At 31.9% G+C, this 18,533-nt stretch overlaps 2 protein-coding genes across 4 annotated transcripts; both read right to left on the reverse strand.

Moving 5' to 3' along the window:
* Positions 1–287: 287 nt before the first annotated feature.
* LOC128888143 (saccharopine dehydrogenase-like oxidoreductase) lies at positions 288–3,532 on the reverse strand. The gene is made up of 8 exons (XM_054144770.1): positions 3,371–3,532; positions 2,841–3,023; positions 2,579–2,754; positions 2,170–2,486; positions 1,960–2,106; positions 1,760–1,850; positions 1,423–1,685; positions 288–1,334 (listed from the first exon to the last, which is right to left on the reverse strand). Exons 2-8 carry the CDS (start codon positions 3,010–3,012, stop codon positions 1,229–1,231), a joined length of 1,272 nt encoding a protein of 423 aa, XP_054000745.1. The 5' UTR covers positions 3,013–3,023; positions 3,371–3,532; the 3' UTR covers positions 288–1,228.
* Positions 3,533–3,968: 436 nt separating this feature from the next.
* Positions 3,969–18,369, reverse strand: LOC128888142 (chromodomain-helicase-DNA-binding protein 1). 3 transcript variants are annotated; one of them, XM_054144767.1, is made up of 17 exons: positions 17,136–18,369; positions 14,454–14,566; positions 13,351–13,632; positions 12,076–12,264; positions 9,954–11,973; positions 9,616–9,861; positions 9,361–9,528; positions 9,141–9,258; positions 8,907–9,064; positions 8,472–8,830; positions 8,160–8,394; positions 7,819–7,938; positions 7,516–7,743; positions 7,104–7,430; positions 6,542–7,029; positions 6,346–6,456; positions 3,969–6,195 (listed from the first exon to the last, which is right to left on the reverse strand). In XM_054144767.1, the coding sequence occupies exons 1-17, from the start codon at positions 17,139–17,141 to the stop codon at positions 5,964–5,966; spliced, it is 5,400 nt and encodes a 1,799-aa protein (XP_054000742.1). In that variant the 5' UTR covers positions 17,142–18,369; the 3' UTR covers positions 3,969–5,963. The 3 variants fall into 3 exon arrangements, with proteins under 3 accessions (XP_054000742.1, XP_054000741.1, XP_054000743.1); XM_054144766.1 differs by having other exon boundaries at positions 9,135–9,258; positions 17,136–18,368; XM_054144768.1 differs by lacking the exon at positions 13,351–13,632 and having other exon boundaries at positions 9,135–9,258; positions 17,136–18,367.
* Positions 18,370–18,533: the final 164 nt, after the last annotated feature.

Consider the following 18,533-nt stretch of genomic DNA (forward strand, 5'->3'; position numbering starts at 1 on the left):
ACTTTTAAAATAAATTTTAATTAGCTATCATTACTTTTCTCATCGTGTTTTGTACTCAAGAGCCCCTAGCAACGAGTGACCCGACATACACGTGTGTCGGAACCTTGAGCCTACGGATGCATGAAATATTATAAATCAGAATCGTAATAATTATTTCTTGGAAACTAAAAATAAGAGGTAAATATTATTTTACACAAAAATAGTTGGTATCCTAACCCCTTCGATATACTTTAGAGCAATATACTTAAAATTGATGACAATGTTGATAAAGTGCGAAACAATCGAAATCTGTGGTAGTGCAGCTTTATATTTTATTTCATAGTATAATAATACAATTTTGCTGGCTTAGATACAAATGTAAATTTTCTTATAGTGAGAAGAATACAATTTCATTCAAAACATAACAAAAATTATCAACATACATTGTAACAAATAAAAAAATAAAAATACAGTGAAGTATGTGCGTTGCGCGTTAAACGAATAAAACATGTTTAACTATCAATTACCGTATTTTCGTCGAACATTTGCTGTAACGTAATTAGGTATTCAATTATTAATTATCTTAACGAAAGTAAACACTTTATATAATTAACATTTATCGAACATTGAGATTACGATATAATACCAAGTATCAGTTAATATGAATAAATTGTAAATTCTAAGTAAAAAAAAAATTGGTTAGTATCAAAGTTTTCATTTTCTTTTTTCAAAATATGTATAATCAATCGTGTCATATGTATTAGAAATACCTCTAATTTGAAATACTACATCACAACATTGAAATGGTAGTTACATTGGAAGGGTATTATAGTATATCTCAATAAAATAAGATTTATGGTTACCATCTGTTGTTGTCTTCAAAATTAAAAAAATATGTGGCCCTTTTTTGCAAATAGTTTTAAATGCACAAATTGAGATCAAAATATTTCTATAAAAAATATCAATCTTGACAGTTAACCTTACTTAAAATTTGAAAATATTAGTATCAAATTCAAATAGTTATAAAATATAGAAAATTATATGTTCTCATGTCCGCAGAAGTTGGGCAAATTTTATTATTAACAAAGAATACAAATAAAAGATTTATTCCAAAAAATAAAAAAAATTCATTTATTTTTAGTGATAGGAATAAACCTGGAATTTCTATTCTCTATTCAGCACAAAATTTGCATAACTTTCACTATCATACAACACAGTTGTATGCGTATATAAGAGTCTGTTGAGTATTTTATTTCTCAATCTGTGAGACAACTTCAAATCTGACACCGTTTTTATTTAATTCTTCAATGAGTGATGTTTTAGCAAATGCAGCACCAGGAGATAGAACGCCGCCTCTAAAGTAATAAAACAAAGGAAATTAATCTTTATAGAATTGCCTGCAGTAAAATACATTGTATATTTAAAATAAAAATATGAACATACTTATCGGGCATTTTATCAGATTCCTTGAGAATTGTCATGGCAGAAAACAATAACATAATGCATGTTGCGCCATATCCAGGATTAACACCACTAACTTTAGTGATTAATTCTTTATTTGGTGGATCTTTATGTTTATCAGTGGGTTCAGCTAATTTTTCAGTCCAACCTACAGCTTTAAATGTAATACTGAAATGGGAATTTTCCAATGCTTCTGCAGAAGGGCCTTCGTGGCTTACAGTTCCACAAGAAAAGAATGCAGGATACTAAACAAGATCCAACAAATCTTAATACCATGTTATAATGTACAACATTTCATTATAAATAAAATATAATATACCTTCAATAATAAATTACGGCCAAATTCAAATTTGGACAACACTGCGAACATCAATCCAAAAATAATAGTTGCCAATGCAAAAAAAAGAGACCTGTTAACAAAATGATTAAAATATCTTAATATATACTTCTTTAAAGCGATTGTATACAGCGACAGTTTTGACGGACGTTCACCGTAGATATTTTAAATATGAAACTTACTTAAATGTAACATATGTTTGAATTTGTACTGGTCTCTGTTTATATTTTTCATACAAAAATCTTTGAGAGCGTAAAGTCACAGATCGATCAGATCCTGGGAACACCATGGACCATCCCTTCACCAAAGGAGATTGATGAATCAAGCCCCTAAAATAAGCGTTATTAGAAAATAAGCATTAACATATGCAAATGCACGATATTATTTCGAACCTTCTGTTTAACTTTGGTTGGAGTGAAGGCAATTTTTCGGGATACAGTTGTTTACGCAATCCACGTAATTCATTATGATGGGCTACTCCATAAATTGCTGATTCATAAGTACCATAATGTACCATAGGACCACTAACTTTCGATGTTACCCAACAAGATAAATACGTTTCAATGGAATTAACTTCCCCATCAAATTTTTGTTGTGTGAAAATTACACCAAGATCACATGGTATACTGTCAAATCCACAAGCACTTATAATGTAGATACCAGCATCTTGAGCTGCCTTGTTATATTTCAATGCTATACTTTCCATGTACTGTAATATAAATAAAAAAACAATTAATAAGACTAAGCCAGTTAAATGTTAAATGCTTCTTATCTTATAAAACATTGACTTGTAGTACAAACCTGTGGTTCACCACTAACATCAACATGATGTGTACGAGTCGCAATACATGCTTTAACAACTGGTTCTCCATAAAATCTATATGGACCACAGCAGTTAACAAGTACTTTAGCTTGCTCTGTCATTTTTGTCAATGATTCTTCATCTTTCAGATCAGCAACAATTATACGTACATTTTCTAAAAAATGTAAATATGACATCATTAAATTAAAAACATTACAAACTCCTCAAAAAATTCCATGCTATAAAAACAACTTATTTTACCAATGTCGGGAGCATATTCTTTAACAATTGTTATCAAAGCTTCTTTACGACGACCGGAGACTCCAAACTTAATTTGTTTTTCCTTAGCCAATTGTGCTGCTACTTTCACAGCATGTTTTCCAGTAAATCCAGTAGCACCAAATATTACAAAATCTAATCTCTCGTTCGCCATGATAGCAGTATCTATGAAATATATGCAATTTTAAACTCTGCTACAATGTAAATTATTTTGTTATAAAGTTAACATTTACGTAACGCATTCCCTCAGGATATATGACATACAAAATTTTTATATGATTACAATTTATACGAATTAATATTGTTTAAAATGCTAGTAATTTTTAACTGCTGCGCAATTCTTTATTAATACAAAACATACAGTTCTTTAAACATATTAATGTCCCGAATATTTCGTTACGTTATTTCGCCGGTAATTCAACTTTGACATATCGAATACTTAATATTTCTTTGTAGTTTTATGTACTCAGATAAATATGTTAGTTAAAAATCCATATTCGTTAAATACTTACTGTTGAGGAAAGAACAAAATTGCGACCTTTTTCTGAAATGTATAAGTGCTAAAATGCACAAATGTATCCTTCAATCTTCAATTGCGTCTGTTCTGGTCTGTTCAATGAGATTTCCCGATTCACTGTATCAACTTGTCTACGTCAGAGTCAGAATTGAATGGTGCGCTGTTATGCTGGAATTTTCAGAGTGGGGTGGAGTGGGGATGAAATCATACAAAGAATTACCAAATTATGAATCATCAAATTGGAAATTTATGAAAGTCATCCGTAATAAATAAAAATATAATTCGTACGGGATGAAATTTTCTGAATTAATATCTTTAAATGCATGTTCAGATATTTTGTATACTTGCATATTGATATATGTACTTCGATGTAAATGAATACTTTGCATATCCATATTTAAATTCTGCGATCAAATGTAAAGAATACAAAAATATCACGTGGACTATACTGCAATTGAAATGAGAGATAAACAACGCTACTGTAGTAAGTACTGATTAAGAAGCAATTAAATACATATTCAGACATAATAAAATTTGCTCAATTTTAATTATGCGATATTATATTATTTTACTACATCATTTATTTCATTCTCTTATTTTATATTTACAACATACTTTGCTTTATTACTCACGGTCTGTATTCGGCTAGTAATAAATTATAAATAGCTCACTGTTTAGAATATCACTTTGCAATTAAAAACCTAAGCTAGCAGATTTCTATTATGGTGTAGTTTCAATGTATGTACTTTTATTCGTACGTTAAGACACAAAGTATCGTTAATGTAGTCCGTACAATTCCACTTTGTTCTGGCCAGATATCATCACCTGTGTATATTATTATTTACAAAAATGCACGCTAAAACTTTAACCATTGATTGATTTAGTTTGTATGGATAAAATATTCTACAAATTCTTTTTTTTTTGTATTAGAGCCTCGCTAAAGGCATGTTGTTTGACAAAGAATAAATTCGAATAATAGGAAATAAACGCTATTAAGAAAATATTCTAGTGCTTTTGTGATTTTTTAGGTTCAAAAAAATTAATGCGTAAATTACAAAAAGCTTATGACTTTCATTTTTTCACGGATATAAAATTCCCAAATGTTCGTTACGGAAATATAGCGCAATCGATATTGTTTGTAGCGTCCTAATAGATAAACGACAGAATACAAAGTTCTCGCAAAAACGTATCCACTTTACAAATCCTTATAATAATTTAAGATTTAATTGAGAACCATTTGAATACCGTTCTAGAGATATTGATCATTGGATAATTAAAAACTCATTTCCTCATTCTACTTACGATATTGTAGTTATATTCAATAATTCTTAACCGAAGCAAAACTGAGGGATCTAGTCTTTCGTTTATTCTTTCTACAAAAAAAAGATCGGAATACTATCTCAGTAACTCCATAGTTAAATATACATCGAATATAACTATCGCCTTATACTAATATTTACAATATCTCACATCGCTTCAGATAGGATACAAAACTATGGTACTTTAAAAGAATGAACGCAAAAATAGAATTCTTATCTAATTTTCAATTGCGAAAGTATAAATTCTATATAAAAGAGAAGAAAGTTATTCTTGCTCTTTCGAGAACGTGATCATCTGTTGTCAAATATCATATGTCGTCTTGTTCTTAATTTTATAATAAATACATGCGTATTGAGACAGTGTAGACCACCTACATTGTACACTAATACGAAGAGTTGTTGTATTATACTACATATTCCTTTTGATGCAAGATTTCTGTGGAGTTTCAGTTTATAGAAAATTTATATGTTCACTAATTTGTACAATTTTACAGACATCATTGTATTAAGTAAGACGCTGATGATTTAATGTCTATTGTAGTGCAATTAGATCGGTAGATCAATGGTAAGTGAAATTATTACACTAGAAATCAATTGTAAAAGTTTGAAGATATATGTTGAAACGTAGCATAGTTTGAAATAGTGAATAACTGTATACAAGCTAAACATCTATTAAACGTACTTGTTCAGTATCGAAAATGCAAAATATATTATATGTGTTTCAGGAAGGCGTACCAGTTTAAATTATGTTTCAACATTGTACGTAATATTATACACTAAAACCACATTGATTTGATTTTACTTCGTTATCAGACAAATCTTGCTATAATTGCACTCTAATAAAACTGTTTTGAATACATGAACATAATTTCTCATGCGTGATAAATATATTAATGAATACAAACTTAAAAATTCAATATCACCGTTTTTGCAAGAAATCTGATATATATATAAAAAAAAGTATTAATTATGTACTAAGAATATGTATCAATTTTTTTATCTTTGCACAACCTCTCCTCAAAAGTCTTAAAAAGACAATTCAATCATGGTAGAATTCATCGCATATTAAGTAAGCATTGGAATAGATTTTATACATAGGTACAAGTCGCGTGTGGTACTATCACAGGATAAACTGTGTAAAGAAATTAGCATGTAACCACATTTAAGCGAGCATAATGTACAGTGCTCAGTCAGGTAAAACAACGGAAGGCTCCATCAGAATTACAACCGCTCAACGACACATTCGAGAACGGTAACGAGGAAGGAGCACTAGGAATTAGCATTTGGTGGAGGAGGTCTTCGATCATAATCTCGTCTGTAGTCTTTGTTTGGCCGCCAATCACTGGGATAACCATCCCCGGGATACCCATCTCCAGGATAGCCATCACCAGGATAACCACGGCCCCTAAAATGACTTGGCGCAATATCAGATGGCGGATAACCACCACCACCTCCGCTCCCATAACCTCCTGGACCATATCCATAACTCGATGGATGATACCTATAATTATAATTAAACACTACTTTATGAAATTTAGTAGTAGAAATGCTTGATACGAGATTAATTCTACGACTATAATTTCGTTCATAGGTTTAGAATAAATAAGAGGCAAATTTTAGTTTTAGTTTATAGGTTAGTTTTTTAACTAACCTTCTTTTGTCATTCATGTGCATATTGCGTTCACGCTCTCTGTCTCTATCCCGGTGATATCCGCTGGACATCCTTGCATAATCGAAACGATCACGCTTATGGTCTCCGAATCTATAAATAAATCAACAGTTGAAATTAGACTATAAGACCAGGTAAATTACATTAATGTATAATTTCTCATTCGTGTAGAATGTACCTTCCGTCCCTCATGTCCCTTCCATCACGGGGTAACCAATGATCATCTTCTCTGCTACCACTGTAATGTCCGCTTATACTGTAACCACCACTGTCTCTTCTGATCCTCTCATCTTTTCCTCCACTCATTCTCTCCATACTTCTATCACTATGCTGTCTATCTCTGTCCCTATCACGTTCCCTGTCCCGTTTTACATCTTTGTGTTTTGATTCTTTTTCTTTGTGCCGCGGTGTATCCGTGCTATTGGTGGTACTTGACGTAGAATTTGGAGTTGATGTGATAGGAGTAATAGTGATAGCACCAATAGTAACCGCAGATGTATTGCTGATATTGCTTACAGCAGACAGAGCTGAGAAATGTTTCTTGCTTGGCGTGCTACCATTAGAATTTTCTTCTATATCTTCGACTCTACGTTTCTGTATTCTGTCTTTACTGGTCTCTATTTGCTGTTTATCGATATGTTTCTCGTAAGATTTCTCCGTATGTTTCTGCAAAATTAATTATTTAAGAAACTGTCTTGTATTATTGCATGATGATATAATGATATCAGTCAGGTCAATACCTTGAGGTTACTTGGCTCCTCCTTCTTTTCTGGACTCGACGCGGCACTTGTATTACTTTCACCTCCCTTTTTTGTTGCATGTTTGTATAACTTGTAAAGTTTCTTTGCGTCAAACTCTGTAAACTTGGACACAAAATACCATAAATTGCTTCTCCATTCCTTAATTTGTTCGGGATCTCTGTATTCTTCGAGACAAGTATTAATTTGATTTCCAATTTGAACGAGACATTGCCTTGTATTAGCAACTTGTTCCGCCTCGCTTAAAGACTGGTCAGGCCTGTCCAAAGCTTTGAGTGCTTTCTTTACTGGTCTCATTTTTTCTTTACACTAAATAAAAAAACACGAAAAAGCACGATTACCTTACCTGACTAATGTATACGAAGTATATAACAACATAAATATGAATAACAACCTCGTTAAATATAGAAGGATCTAAATCTCCAAGAACATCCAAAGCTCTTGGTTCGTTATTGGCAGTAAAATGCATAGGACCAGCGGCTTGCTTAGTCTTTTTAGCCTTTTTATTTTCTTTCTTTTCCTTCTTAGTCTTCTTTTCCTTTTTTTTCTCTTCAGGTACATCTTCGACTTCTTCTTTAGTTTCCTTCTTTACAACCACTTCTTCTTCCTTCTTTACAAGTGGCTTAAATTGGATGAATGTATAAAGTTTAAAATATTTTTTTGAATAAAATAATGCACAATTAAATATGAAATTTACCTTTTCAACCTTTGGTTTGGATTTACTATTTTCGTCCCCTGAACTGTCGTTTTCCTCTATAATTTCTTTCGTAATTGCTGTTTTTACTTCCTTTGGTTTTCTTGGTTTCCGTGTTTTAGTCTAAATTATTAACAATATATACACTATGCAAGTATATATTTAATATGTTATACATTTGATAATTGAAAATATATAAAATAAGAAGGGAAATAGGGAATTTGGAAATTACCTTAAATTGGTATTCTGATTGTGGGTAAAACACATAACCCTGTTATGATAAAATAAAGGTATAAAGGAATTTATTGGGGAATATTGCAAAAATAAAAATAATATTCACTTACCACTCCTAGTTTGGTATCAATTTGTTTCTTGAGTACTTTCAAGAGGTATTCGGCTCGGGCGTGAATTTTTTTTAAATGAACTTTACTCCCATTTTGAAGAATTTTATCACCAAGTTTTAAAGTGTTATCCATTTTTATCGCTTCCCATGAACCCATACCATGCGTATATATACCTTTCAAAAGTCTAGAGTCATCTTCAGAGTTCCACTCACAATCAAAGTTCGCAGGCTTTAATCTACGTCAGCAATCACAATCAATTAATTACAAATACATTTAAATGGATATATCCAATTGCAAGGATTTAAAACTTACTTAATGTCGATATGCCAATTAGATCGTTGTTCAGCGTCTGATGGCAAAGCTTGTTCTAAAGGTTCGAGTTCTTTTACCGCTGCTGAGAAAGATTTAGCATTAACCATAACACCGCCAATTTTAAATGTGGGGCCTCGACCCCTTTTACGCCCGGGACCTTTACCCTCTTCTTCCCCTTTATTTTCCTTAGCGATACTTTCGAATTCTGACAGACAAGCTTCGCATCTACTTTTTAACTGATCTCCTAAGAAACGTAATTCAGACATTGGCTTTTCTTGTAATTCAGCGTCCGCAGCAATATCGTCCAATCGTTTTAAGGGTGCAGGGAATTTCTTATAACTCTTAACAAATCTTCGTATCTACGCACGAAAATAATTCGTATTTGTCTTAGCGTAAATAAATTAATTGTTAGAATGTAGTAAAAAAATTACGTACTTCTGCATCAGTAAAACTTTTGATATTTTCTCGGGGTGTGACTCTTGGTCGACCTCTTTTTTTAGGACGTTCGTCATCACTACCTTCAGCTTCGCTTCCAGAATCTTCAACATCTTCGCTATCGTCTGCGGATGCCTTTTTTCTTTTTCTACCCCTTCCTGTATATTAAAATCAAGATTTAATTTACACATTTCGCAATAATAAATAAATGTCAATGGTACCACATACCTTCACCTTGATTAATTTGCTGGAGAGTTTTCCGACTTCTCGGTGGTAAGTACAGATCTTCCATTTCTTTCGATTTTTCTTCTTCTTCAACTTTTTTTCTGAAATTTTCTGGGATAATTTCCGCCTAAAATAAGTCCAACAGTACAAAATGCAATCAACGAGTGTTGCTTTCGCACTTTTGAAATATCGTAAAGTATCGTTTACGTAAGGAATAAATGAAACTCACCCAATCTTTACTTTCGTCATCATTGTCATTCGGCTGATTGACTGGTTCAGCTTCTTCCTCGAATGCAGCAAAACTAGCTACTTTGAATGCAGATAACAATTCATCTCCTACGGTTGCAGGCCCTTCGTCTCTCGTTTCAGCTCTCCTTAGAATTTCATCGATATCGCACTAATTACATACAAATAACAAAAATGTATTTTTTAAATTTGTGTACACATTTCATTTAAAATAGTTTAAAGCCTTCGGAAATATTACAGTTGGTTCCTCGTCTCCATCTTCTTCGTCTTTAAATAAATCTTCAGCGCCAAACTTTAAAATAGCATTTAGATCTTCTTTGTTGAATGGATTATTATTGGTCCCCGCATTTTTTTTATCTAATACTGTTCGGCCTGTTGTGTCCATCCGTTGAATAACAAGGTGATCAAGAACCATTTTTTGTTTCGCCCTTTCTACTATTTCCTCTTCCACAGAATTTTTAGTCACTAATCGGTATATATTTACCTATATAGAATGTAAGAGTACATAACATATTAATTATTTGATTGATAAACTAAGACATAATAATGCTACGATAAAAAACATTTAAGAATTACCTGATTTTTTTGACCGATACGATGTGCTCTAGCTTGAGCTTGTAAATCATTCTGTGGATTCCAATCTGAATCAAAAATGATGACAGTGTCGGCAGTAGCTAAATTAATACCAAGACCACCTGCCCTTGTTGATAATAGAAAACAAAAATCTGGCGATCCATCTGCATTAAAGTGATCTAATGCTTGTTTTCGTAATTCTCCTTTTATACTTCCATCTAATCTTTGAAATGGAAAGTGTCTCTTTTGTAAATATTCACCAAGGATATCCAACATTCTGACCATTTGACTAAATATTAATACTCTATGACCTGTTTCGCGTAACCTAACCAATAATTTATCAAGAAGAACTAATTTGCCAGACCCGCGAATTATTTGTTGTAGATAATCCTCGTTACTCTCCTTTCTCTCACTTTCGGTAGGTTTTGTAAGAAATGCGTGATTACAGCACTTCTTTAATTCGATAACAATATTTAAGAAGGTCATAGTAGATCCTTTAACGCCCTTCCGTAATGCATTATAATTTTTAGTTAATATCCATTTATAGTATTGTTTTTGCAAAGAAGTCATCTCGACGCGTAAAATTTGTTCAACTTTGGCAGGTAAAGACTTTTCTACATCCTTTTTAACGCGACGTAAAATAAATGGTTCTAATTGCTTATGTAATTTGGAATATCCCTTTTGAGCTGCATTATCATGCTCTTTCTCAAACTCTTCCCATGAATTAAATTTAGCAGGCATTATAAAGTGTAATAAGGCCCATAATTCTTTTAAGCTGTTCTGTAATGGTGTACCAGTTATTAGAAGGCGGTGATTTGTATGAAATTCGGCAAGTGCTTTGTACAAAAGAGAATCGTCGTTCTTTAATCGATGCGCTTCATCTACTAATAACACGGCCCAATTTAAGGCACCCAGAAATGCTTTGTCTTTAAGTACTATTTCATAAGTCGTGAGTATGGCATTAAACTTTAATCTCTTTGAACTATAACACCACTCATACTCTCTAATAACATTACGGGAAGTAACGTCACCCAAATAGGTGACGAAATTCATGTCTGGTGCCCACTGTGACATTTCTCTTTGCCAGGAAGTCATTGTTGAAAGAGGAACGACTAATAGAAATGGCCCATGAAGCTGATGTGTATGGAACAAGTAATAAAGGAAGCATATCGTTTGTATTGTTTTACCAAGCCCCATTTCATCTGCTAAAATAACACTATTTTCTTTGCACCAAGAATGTATCATCCAATTTAATCCATCCATTTGATAGTCTCTGAGGGTCAAATCTCGTCCTCTGCCCATATATTCAGGCTGTCCCTTAACTTGATGAAATTTGGGTCTTGATTTGAGGACTTTGCAATGTTTACTGGGCGTTCTCTTTGAATCTTCCCTATCACGAAATTCTTTTATTTTTTCTGGCCATTTTTTGACAATCAATGCTCCATCTTCCCATGTGGCTTCAGCATATGGCAAACTCTCCCACTTACAATAATAATCTGGATGATCTGAATCAGGCTTGTTATATTCAGCAATGATTCTTTCAACATTATTATAGCTTTTGAGGAGGTCTTGTTGAAGTTCTAATTGACACTCAAAGTAATCTATATCCTCGGGTCCAGCATAATCCCTCCACTGTTTAATTTCCCGTTCTCGCTTAATAAAATTATCTAATTTTTTCAGTCCTTTTACTTTTTGTGCTTTTAAAGATTCTTCTGACTCCCATGTATTATGTATATGAGACCATCCTTTCCATTTTATCGCGTACTGCATTTCAGTTTCTTCATTAGTCAAATCCGTTGGATTAGGATCGCCATTTTCTTCAACAGCATAAATTGTTGTAACATTTCCTGTAACTCCTTTTTTACCCAGTCTTTGTCCCAAAATTCGTTCAATCGTTTCTGCATTATCAGGTTCCGCATTTGTATTACTCCCTTCTTCAACTTCCACCAAATCTTCACTGTCTGTTCTCTCTTCACTTTCTTCTTTATAACTAACTGCTGTGCCAGTTCTTCTTGAAACTTGCCTGTAATAAACGAATTTGTAGTACACTAATAATTAATTTACTAATGTTATTTATTATACATTTAATACTCCGTCTACACATCTAAACAGATAAATTAAATACCGTCTATTATCATCACTGTCAAAGGAAGAATTTTCAGATGATTCTGAAATTCGTTTTTTTCGCGCTCTTGCTTTTTCCTTTGCTTTTTGAGCTGCACGTCTATTTAACGATTTGCTAGGCGGGGGCCTCCTGCTGTCAATATCATCAGATTCAGAATCTGAACTATCTGAGTTCCACGAATTGTGCGAACTGTAAAAAATATGCAAATGTATGTTGAATATATTCAACATAAATTACATTGTAATAATAATGAAATAAAATATCCATTTCATTTTTTATTTGTTATCAACACTGATAAAATGTTCACATTATATAATAGATATTAAAAGTCTTCCCTGTGTCTATGTAATAAATGCAAATTAAATAATTATACTACTTATAAAAATCGCATGCATAATGAAACAACACTTTTATGATATATTAGTAACAATTTAGAAAATAACAAAAATAATTTACAAAAGTCTTATACAAATATTTGCGTAATTATTCACGTAATCAAATTTCTATTACTCAATTATTCTCATGCATATAATCTAACACAATTTCAAGTTTAATATTTTATATTCATTATATATCTTTCCATACACACATTTTAATAAACACAACATACAATAACATACGGTAATATTATAAGTGTGATGTTACACAATGTAATGTTTCATTTAAAATATGATTATTATTCATCCATTATTAAACTAAGTAAGAAAACAAACGATAGTGCCATAATGTAAAAACTATTTTTAAACACCAAGCTGCATAGACAAATTTAAGAGTGGGAAGAATGCAAAAATACTATGAATAAATCTAACACAAAGCACATTAATACAGACCATGTGCAATATAGAGTGCTATATACATAATTATACACAGAAGCTTAAAAAAATATTGCTGTCAAAGTTACAAGATCTACTAAGTAATATTAAGTTGTGTATGTCATAAAATGCAGAAATGAAGAAATTGAACAGTCAGTAGTATATGATCACTTTTTTAAACATTATAATGATTGGAATTTATAATAAACATCATTACTACTATTATTATTTGAAATATTATTTCTTTTGTGTATTACATTTAAAAAAAGGATGTAACCATCACTTGACTACATGTCATTATGTTATTTTGTATTATAAGTGTAAATCATATATGTAATTTAAAAAATACATTATGTAATGTATTACAATGTATATTCAATCTACAAGGAACAATTCATAGGATTACAGAATTCATAAATTGAATTTGTGGTAAATACTTGATTGAGTTTCGATTATTACTTACCTTTTTTTCTTAAATATCTTGCGACTATCACTGTCACTTTCACGTTGAGTTGCAAGCCTTTCTGGCTCTTTCCTAGAACGCCCGGATCTCCTGATGCCATATATATCAGGATTCTCATCCCATTCACGACTAGACTCATTTTTAAGCCTAACTTTTGTGTCTGTGCTGTGATTTGAACTTTTGCTTTGGAAGCTATCGCTTTGTGCAGGTGCATCCGACTTCTCTGATTTATTAGAATCAGAACCTGATCCAGACCCGGAACCACTTGAAGAGCTAGAGTCACTGCATCAGCAGCCAGGCAATGTTTTATTTCACTAATCTTGTTAATACAGTGTACAGTATATTTTTAAATATGTTTAACAATAAGATACATCATGAGTACCAATCAATTTTAAATATATAACTAGTTGAAGCCCATCATTTTTTTTCTAAAAAATACCTTTAGGTATGTATTTCAAAGAATCATGTGAAACTAATATTGTTTTGTGTTTCTGTATGATCTAAGTTAGCATACACTATCCATATTGATTGGGACAAATTCATTATAAGTATAAATGAGTAAAAGCAGTACTAGTTTACCTAGTGCTTAAACTGTTTAGAGTACAAGGAGACAGATACTATAGCATGAATAACAAAAATTTGAAAATTGTGCTTACAAAAACTTCAAGGAATACATTAAATTAGCATGATTGTCAAAGCAATGTTAATGCTATATAAAGCTATAGCAATACACAAAGTCAAGTGATACCAATCTTAAAAAATCCCTTACATATCAGAAAGTCAAATACATTATATAAAGGAATATCATAGATACGTATATGTTACCATTAATGATTAAGTGTTGATTGCTATTATTAGTTCTGGTATACTAGTAGAAATTATGTAATATCCTATAAAGAAATGAATCAACTAAAAGAACAAAACTGAACAAAAATTAATGAAACCTACTCACAGGAGAGTAAAGCTTGAGAAACAATAATTTATATTATTCTAGAATTATATAACATAATAAGTGAAATTGTATAACCATAAAAAAACATCAATTTCATTGTGTATTAGACTTTCTGAAGTTAAAGGGATCAATTAGAAATATCGATACCCACCTTTCTGATCCTGAACCAGATCCTGTATTACTCCCTGAAGAAGAGCTATCGCTCTTACTTTCATTGTCAGAATCAGATCCAGATTCCTTACCAGACTCAGACTCTAATGTTTTCTGGAATTTAACCAAATCAATCTAGCATTTTCTTTTTTTAAATCTAAGAAATCGCAGTGTTGTTTGGAATAGTACTTCATTAATGATTACATAATAATTCTTTCAAGTTGTGTTATTATTTGAAATAAATTTTGTACTAAATTTTATTCATATCGTAAATGTGATATAGCGACGCACTTTTATTGGCTAATATACTTTCAATGATAAAAATATTAGTTGAACATAAGATGGAAATGCCACCTCTTCATATGAAGATCTCTCCTCCATTTTAGAATTCTTGTCCACCATTTTGTGATCAAGAAAGATTCAACTTCCAAGCTCTTCAATACATTTCCTTATAAGTACAGTTTACTTAATTGTTCTGAAGTATACTAAACGTTTAAGCAAGCTTTTGACCATAGATTTTGAGTCCAATTCAGTATATAATGACAAGAGAAATCTAAACAAATTATTGTAGATGAAAGAGAACTAAAGGAGACCCAAAATCTTATGTTAAAAACATTCTAATAAGACTTAAGTAAGGTAAGGCTAACTTAGCCTATAATGATTACAAGTTATAATGATCATTAAATAAATTATCTACCTAATCTTGAATTTGATTAGAACTAAGATTTATTCTTTAAATCATTTGTTGCAGAATTTCCTGCAACTGATTAGTTTAAAGCGTATAGAGTAGTTTCCTGTAAATAACCAGCTTAAGGTGTAGTGGGTGGTATCTTAAAAGAATAATGTAATTCACAATTTAAATACTGTATATATTTATTGAACAATTCAGGAAGTACAATCTGAGCAACACTTGGCTGAGCTTAATTTACATTTGGCTTTTTAATAATGTACAACTAGAAGATATTAATCCATGTAAAAGAACATACTGACAATAATTTCCTACCAGCCATCACTAAAATATTTCTTTGATTAAAGAATAATACTTTGTGTACGAATAAGCATAAGTATCGGTTATCAAAAGATTCAAAAGGATGAATTATACTCTAATGCTACATCTATTATATAAAGGATAACATTGTCTGAAAATAAAGACTTTGTTACATATGATAAATACCATTTACTTTTAATTGAAACTGCTAGGACATATGTTTTGCTTAAAAGGAACAAGATTTTGAATAGTTGAAAGAACGCTGTTTCTTCAATATTTGTTCAAAAATTAAATTCTTTATGCGTGAAAAGTAATTATCTTAAATTCTGTTTCAATATTATTTATGGCTACATAGCAATATAGAAAACAAGTCTAGATATACCTCGTGTCATGCTAGATGTATGAATAATGAGACACGTAACAATGAATCTTCTTATATCCATAATATTGATAGATTCTTATATACATGCTTGAAATAATTGCATCTTTTGTAATTAACCAAGCAACAGATTTTAAAGAAACCATTTATCATTATGAGAAGCTACATATTTTTCTGTTCATTAACATAGCAGCAATTCTGTAAACAAGGTTTATACAGATAAATGATCATTACTCATTTTCGAAGTACCATTATTTACTTTTGTTGTTATCAAACATTGAAAAGAATACTTTGTGTTGTGATATTAAAGATTATGTAACAACCAAATATATTTTAAAGAGAAACATGAAACAATGTTTCAACATTAATATATATATATATATATATATATATATATCAACTTGAATGTTTGAACAAAAATGTTATCGTAACTATTTTTACTCTTCAATACGAATCATTTTCCTCTGTAATTCTATAGTTTCCTTTCAGATGATTTTATTAAAAATTGTACTGAAATTGAAAAATGTATCATCTTTCTGTTAATTACAAACACAGGATGAATGCACGATACATCAAACCACATTTGAATCTAATTTTTATGAAAACTCTAGAGAATAAAAGATAAATAAAACCTTATCCGTGATATAAAAATTATTGAAATATTAGAGAAATTCCTGCTTCCTTTTCAAAGAAAAAGGTTTGAGTATGCTCAACATCTTTTAAGCAAAGAACATTTAATTGCTGTAGCTTTTACAAGAGATTGTGCCACACACTCTCAATCATAATAAGGAGAATGTGCACTATAATCTTTGAGCTTAATTTGCAAAAATGGGTCCATCAAAAAATTTTGATTAAACATAGGTTCAAGGTAAAGGAGAATACAAGGAATCATTTTTAACGAAAATTAGGGTGGAACAACGATATTTTAAGTGATAAATGTCAGATTGAATGAATGTAAACAAACTTATAGGTTATTAAGAGGCTGTAAACTATGTAAAGTTATGAAAAATTGTGATTTATCAGAGGCAAGTCTCTGAGCTCTGAAGGCCAATAGGGCTCCGCCCTACACGCAGAAACCTTTTAAATAAAGTTACAATTAATTTTTCCATTTTTACGAGAATTTTTCTAGCCGCAGTTCACTGAAACGCATGTGACAACGTGATTTTTCTCTATTCCAAACAACACCGCGACAATATCCCGCAAATTAATATTCGATAAAACATCGATGCTCGTATTTACAACGTAAACAACGGATTATTGGTAAAAGTATCCGTGAAAAGCTAAAACTTAAACAATTTTCGAACCCGACCACTCACCTGCATCGTCCCGTCTGCGCGTCGCACCGATATCTCGATATTACACGCACCACGCACAAATTCACGTTAATTTAATACTTAAACTACCGCGTATACACGTATTTGCAATGTTAAACGACTATTGATGTATAGAGTCGCGACATCGTGCAAAATTATCGAATTTTCACGTACTATATGGTCACGGGCCTGAGCTTGGCCGCCATTTTGTGAACTCGACTCGTTCTTTCGCCCTCCCCGACCGTCCTCTCGTCCATCGTCCCATCATGCAACGCGCGCGCGCGCGCACTCTTCCCTCCCCACCTTTCATCAACACCCCTTGCTATACCGAACGCCCTGCAAATGCTATAAATTTAATTTCTCGTGCACGACAATACAAAATATCTGAAAAAATCACATTTCGTTAGAAAATATATAAATTTACGACTTACGAATCTCGCGAAACGGAATTACGGAACATACGAAATTTTCGGAATGACGATAAAGTGTAGCCGCATAACGGAAACTGTTGTAAGACAGCCATTTTGATTACTCACGGAAATTTTACCCAGAATGCCTTGGCGACGGTTTTTCGATTGTTCTGTATGTGCGCAATTACGGCGATCGAACAAATCATGCAATGATATCGATACATTTCCCACTTTCGATACTAACATTTTAAACGTATTTTAATTGAAACACAGCTTAAAATGTACAAGACAAATTTAATTATTCCATGTAATTAGACGTATATTAACATAACGAGATTTATATTTTCTTAATATGAAAAATAGCATCCCAACACACAGTCGACATGTAACATGTAACGACGTTCATAAAAACCGTAAATGCGCAATACAGTGGTCGAGCTCAGAGACTTAATCCAATTTATCACAACTTAATCACACAATTATGTTTACATGATAAGTGAAAGATGTAGTACATGATATAAATGTTAATGGTGTCACCATGCAGTGTAAAAGCATTTATAGGAAGCAATATAATATCTAAAAGCTGACGTTTTCCATCAGATTGGGTAGTTAAGATGCAAAATCAAGTTGAATAGCGAGATTAGAAAATAGGTACTCGAAATACAACAAAAAAAATGACTTCTAATAAAACAAATGGTTTTACCCGGTCCAATGAAAACTAGCTTGCGTTTTCGCAGGCGATGAAACTAACGTAATATGACGAGAATGTAAGACGAAAAATATTACCCAAACACCCGTGGCACGGCGCACCGGAAAAGGAAGAAAGGTTCATGAGTTCGATATACGATTATTTATAGCTTCCGGTCGAAGATCGATTTCTCGTTATATCGCAAATCGACTTCTCGTTCGGAGATAGGCGCGTAAAACAATTACGGAGGACCTTCTACGAAACAATAGAATAGTAAAATGTTACAAGTTACATAAATAAAAT

The sequence above is a fragment of the Hylaeus anthracinus genome, unplaced genomic scaffold, assembly GCF_026225885.1.
Source record: "Hylaeus anthracinus isolate JK02 unplaced genomic scaffold, UHH_iyHylAnth1.0_haploid 11989, whole genome shotgun sequence".
Classification (NCBI taxonomy): domain Eukaryota; kingdom Metazoa; phylum Arthropoda; class Insecta; order Hymenoptera; family Colletidae; genus Hylaeus; species Hylaeus anthracinus.

Coding starts and splice junctions, on each gene's coding strand:
- LOC128888142 (XM_054144766.1), bottom strand. Junction 9,065..9,134: donor GCAAATTAATCAAGGTGAAG/GTATGTGGTACC, acceptor TTTAATATACAG/GAAGGGGTAGAAAAAGAAAA. Junction 8,395..8,471: donor AATTGGCATATCGACATTAA/GTAAGTTTTAAA, acceptor TTGCTGACGTAG/ATTAAAGCCTGCGAACTTTG.
- LOC128888143 (XM_054144770.1), bottom strand. CDS start 3,012: ATGGCGAACGAGAGATTAGATTTTGTAATATTTGGTGCTACTGGATTT. Junction 2,107..2,169: donor CAACCAAAGTTAAACAGAAG/GTTCGAAATAAT, acceptor CGCTTATTTTAG/GGGCTTGATTCATCAATCTC. Junction 1,335..1,422: donor TCTGATAAAATGCCCGATAA/GTATGTTCATAT, acceptor TTATTACTTTAG/AGGCGGCGTTCTATCTCCTG.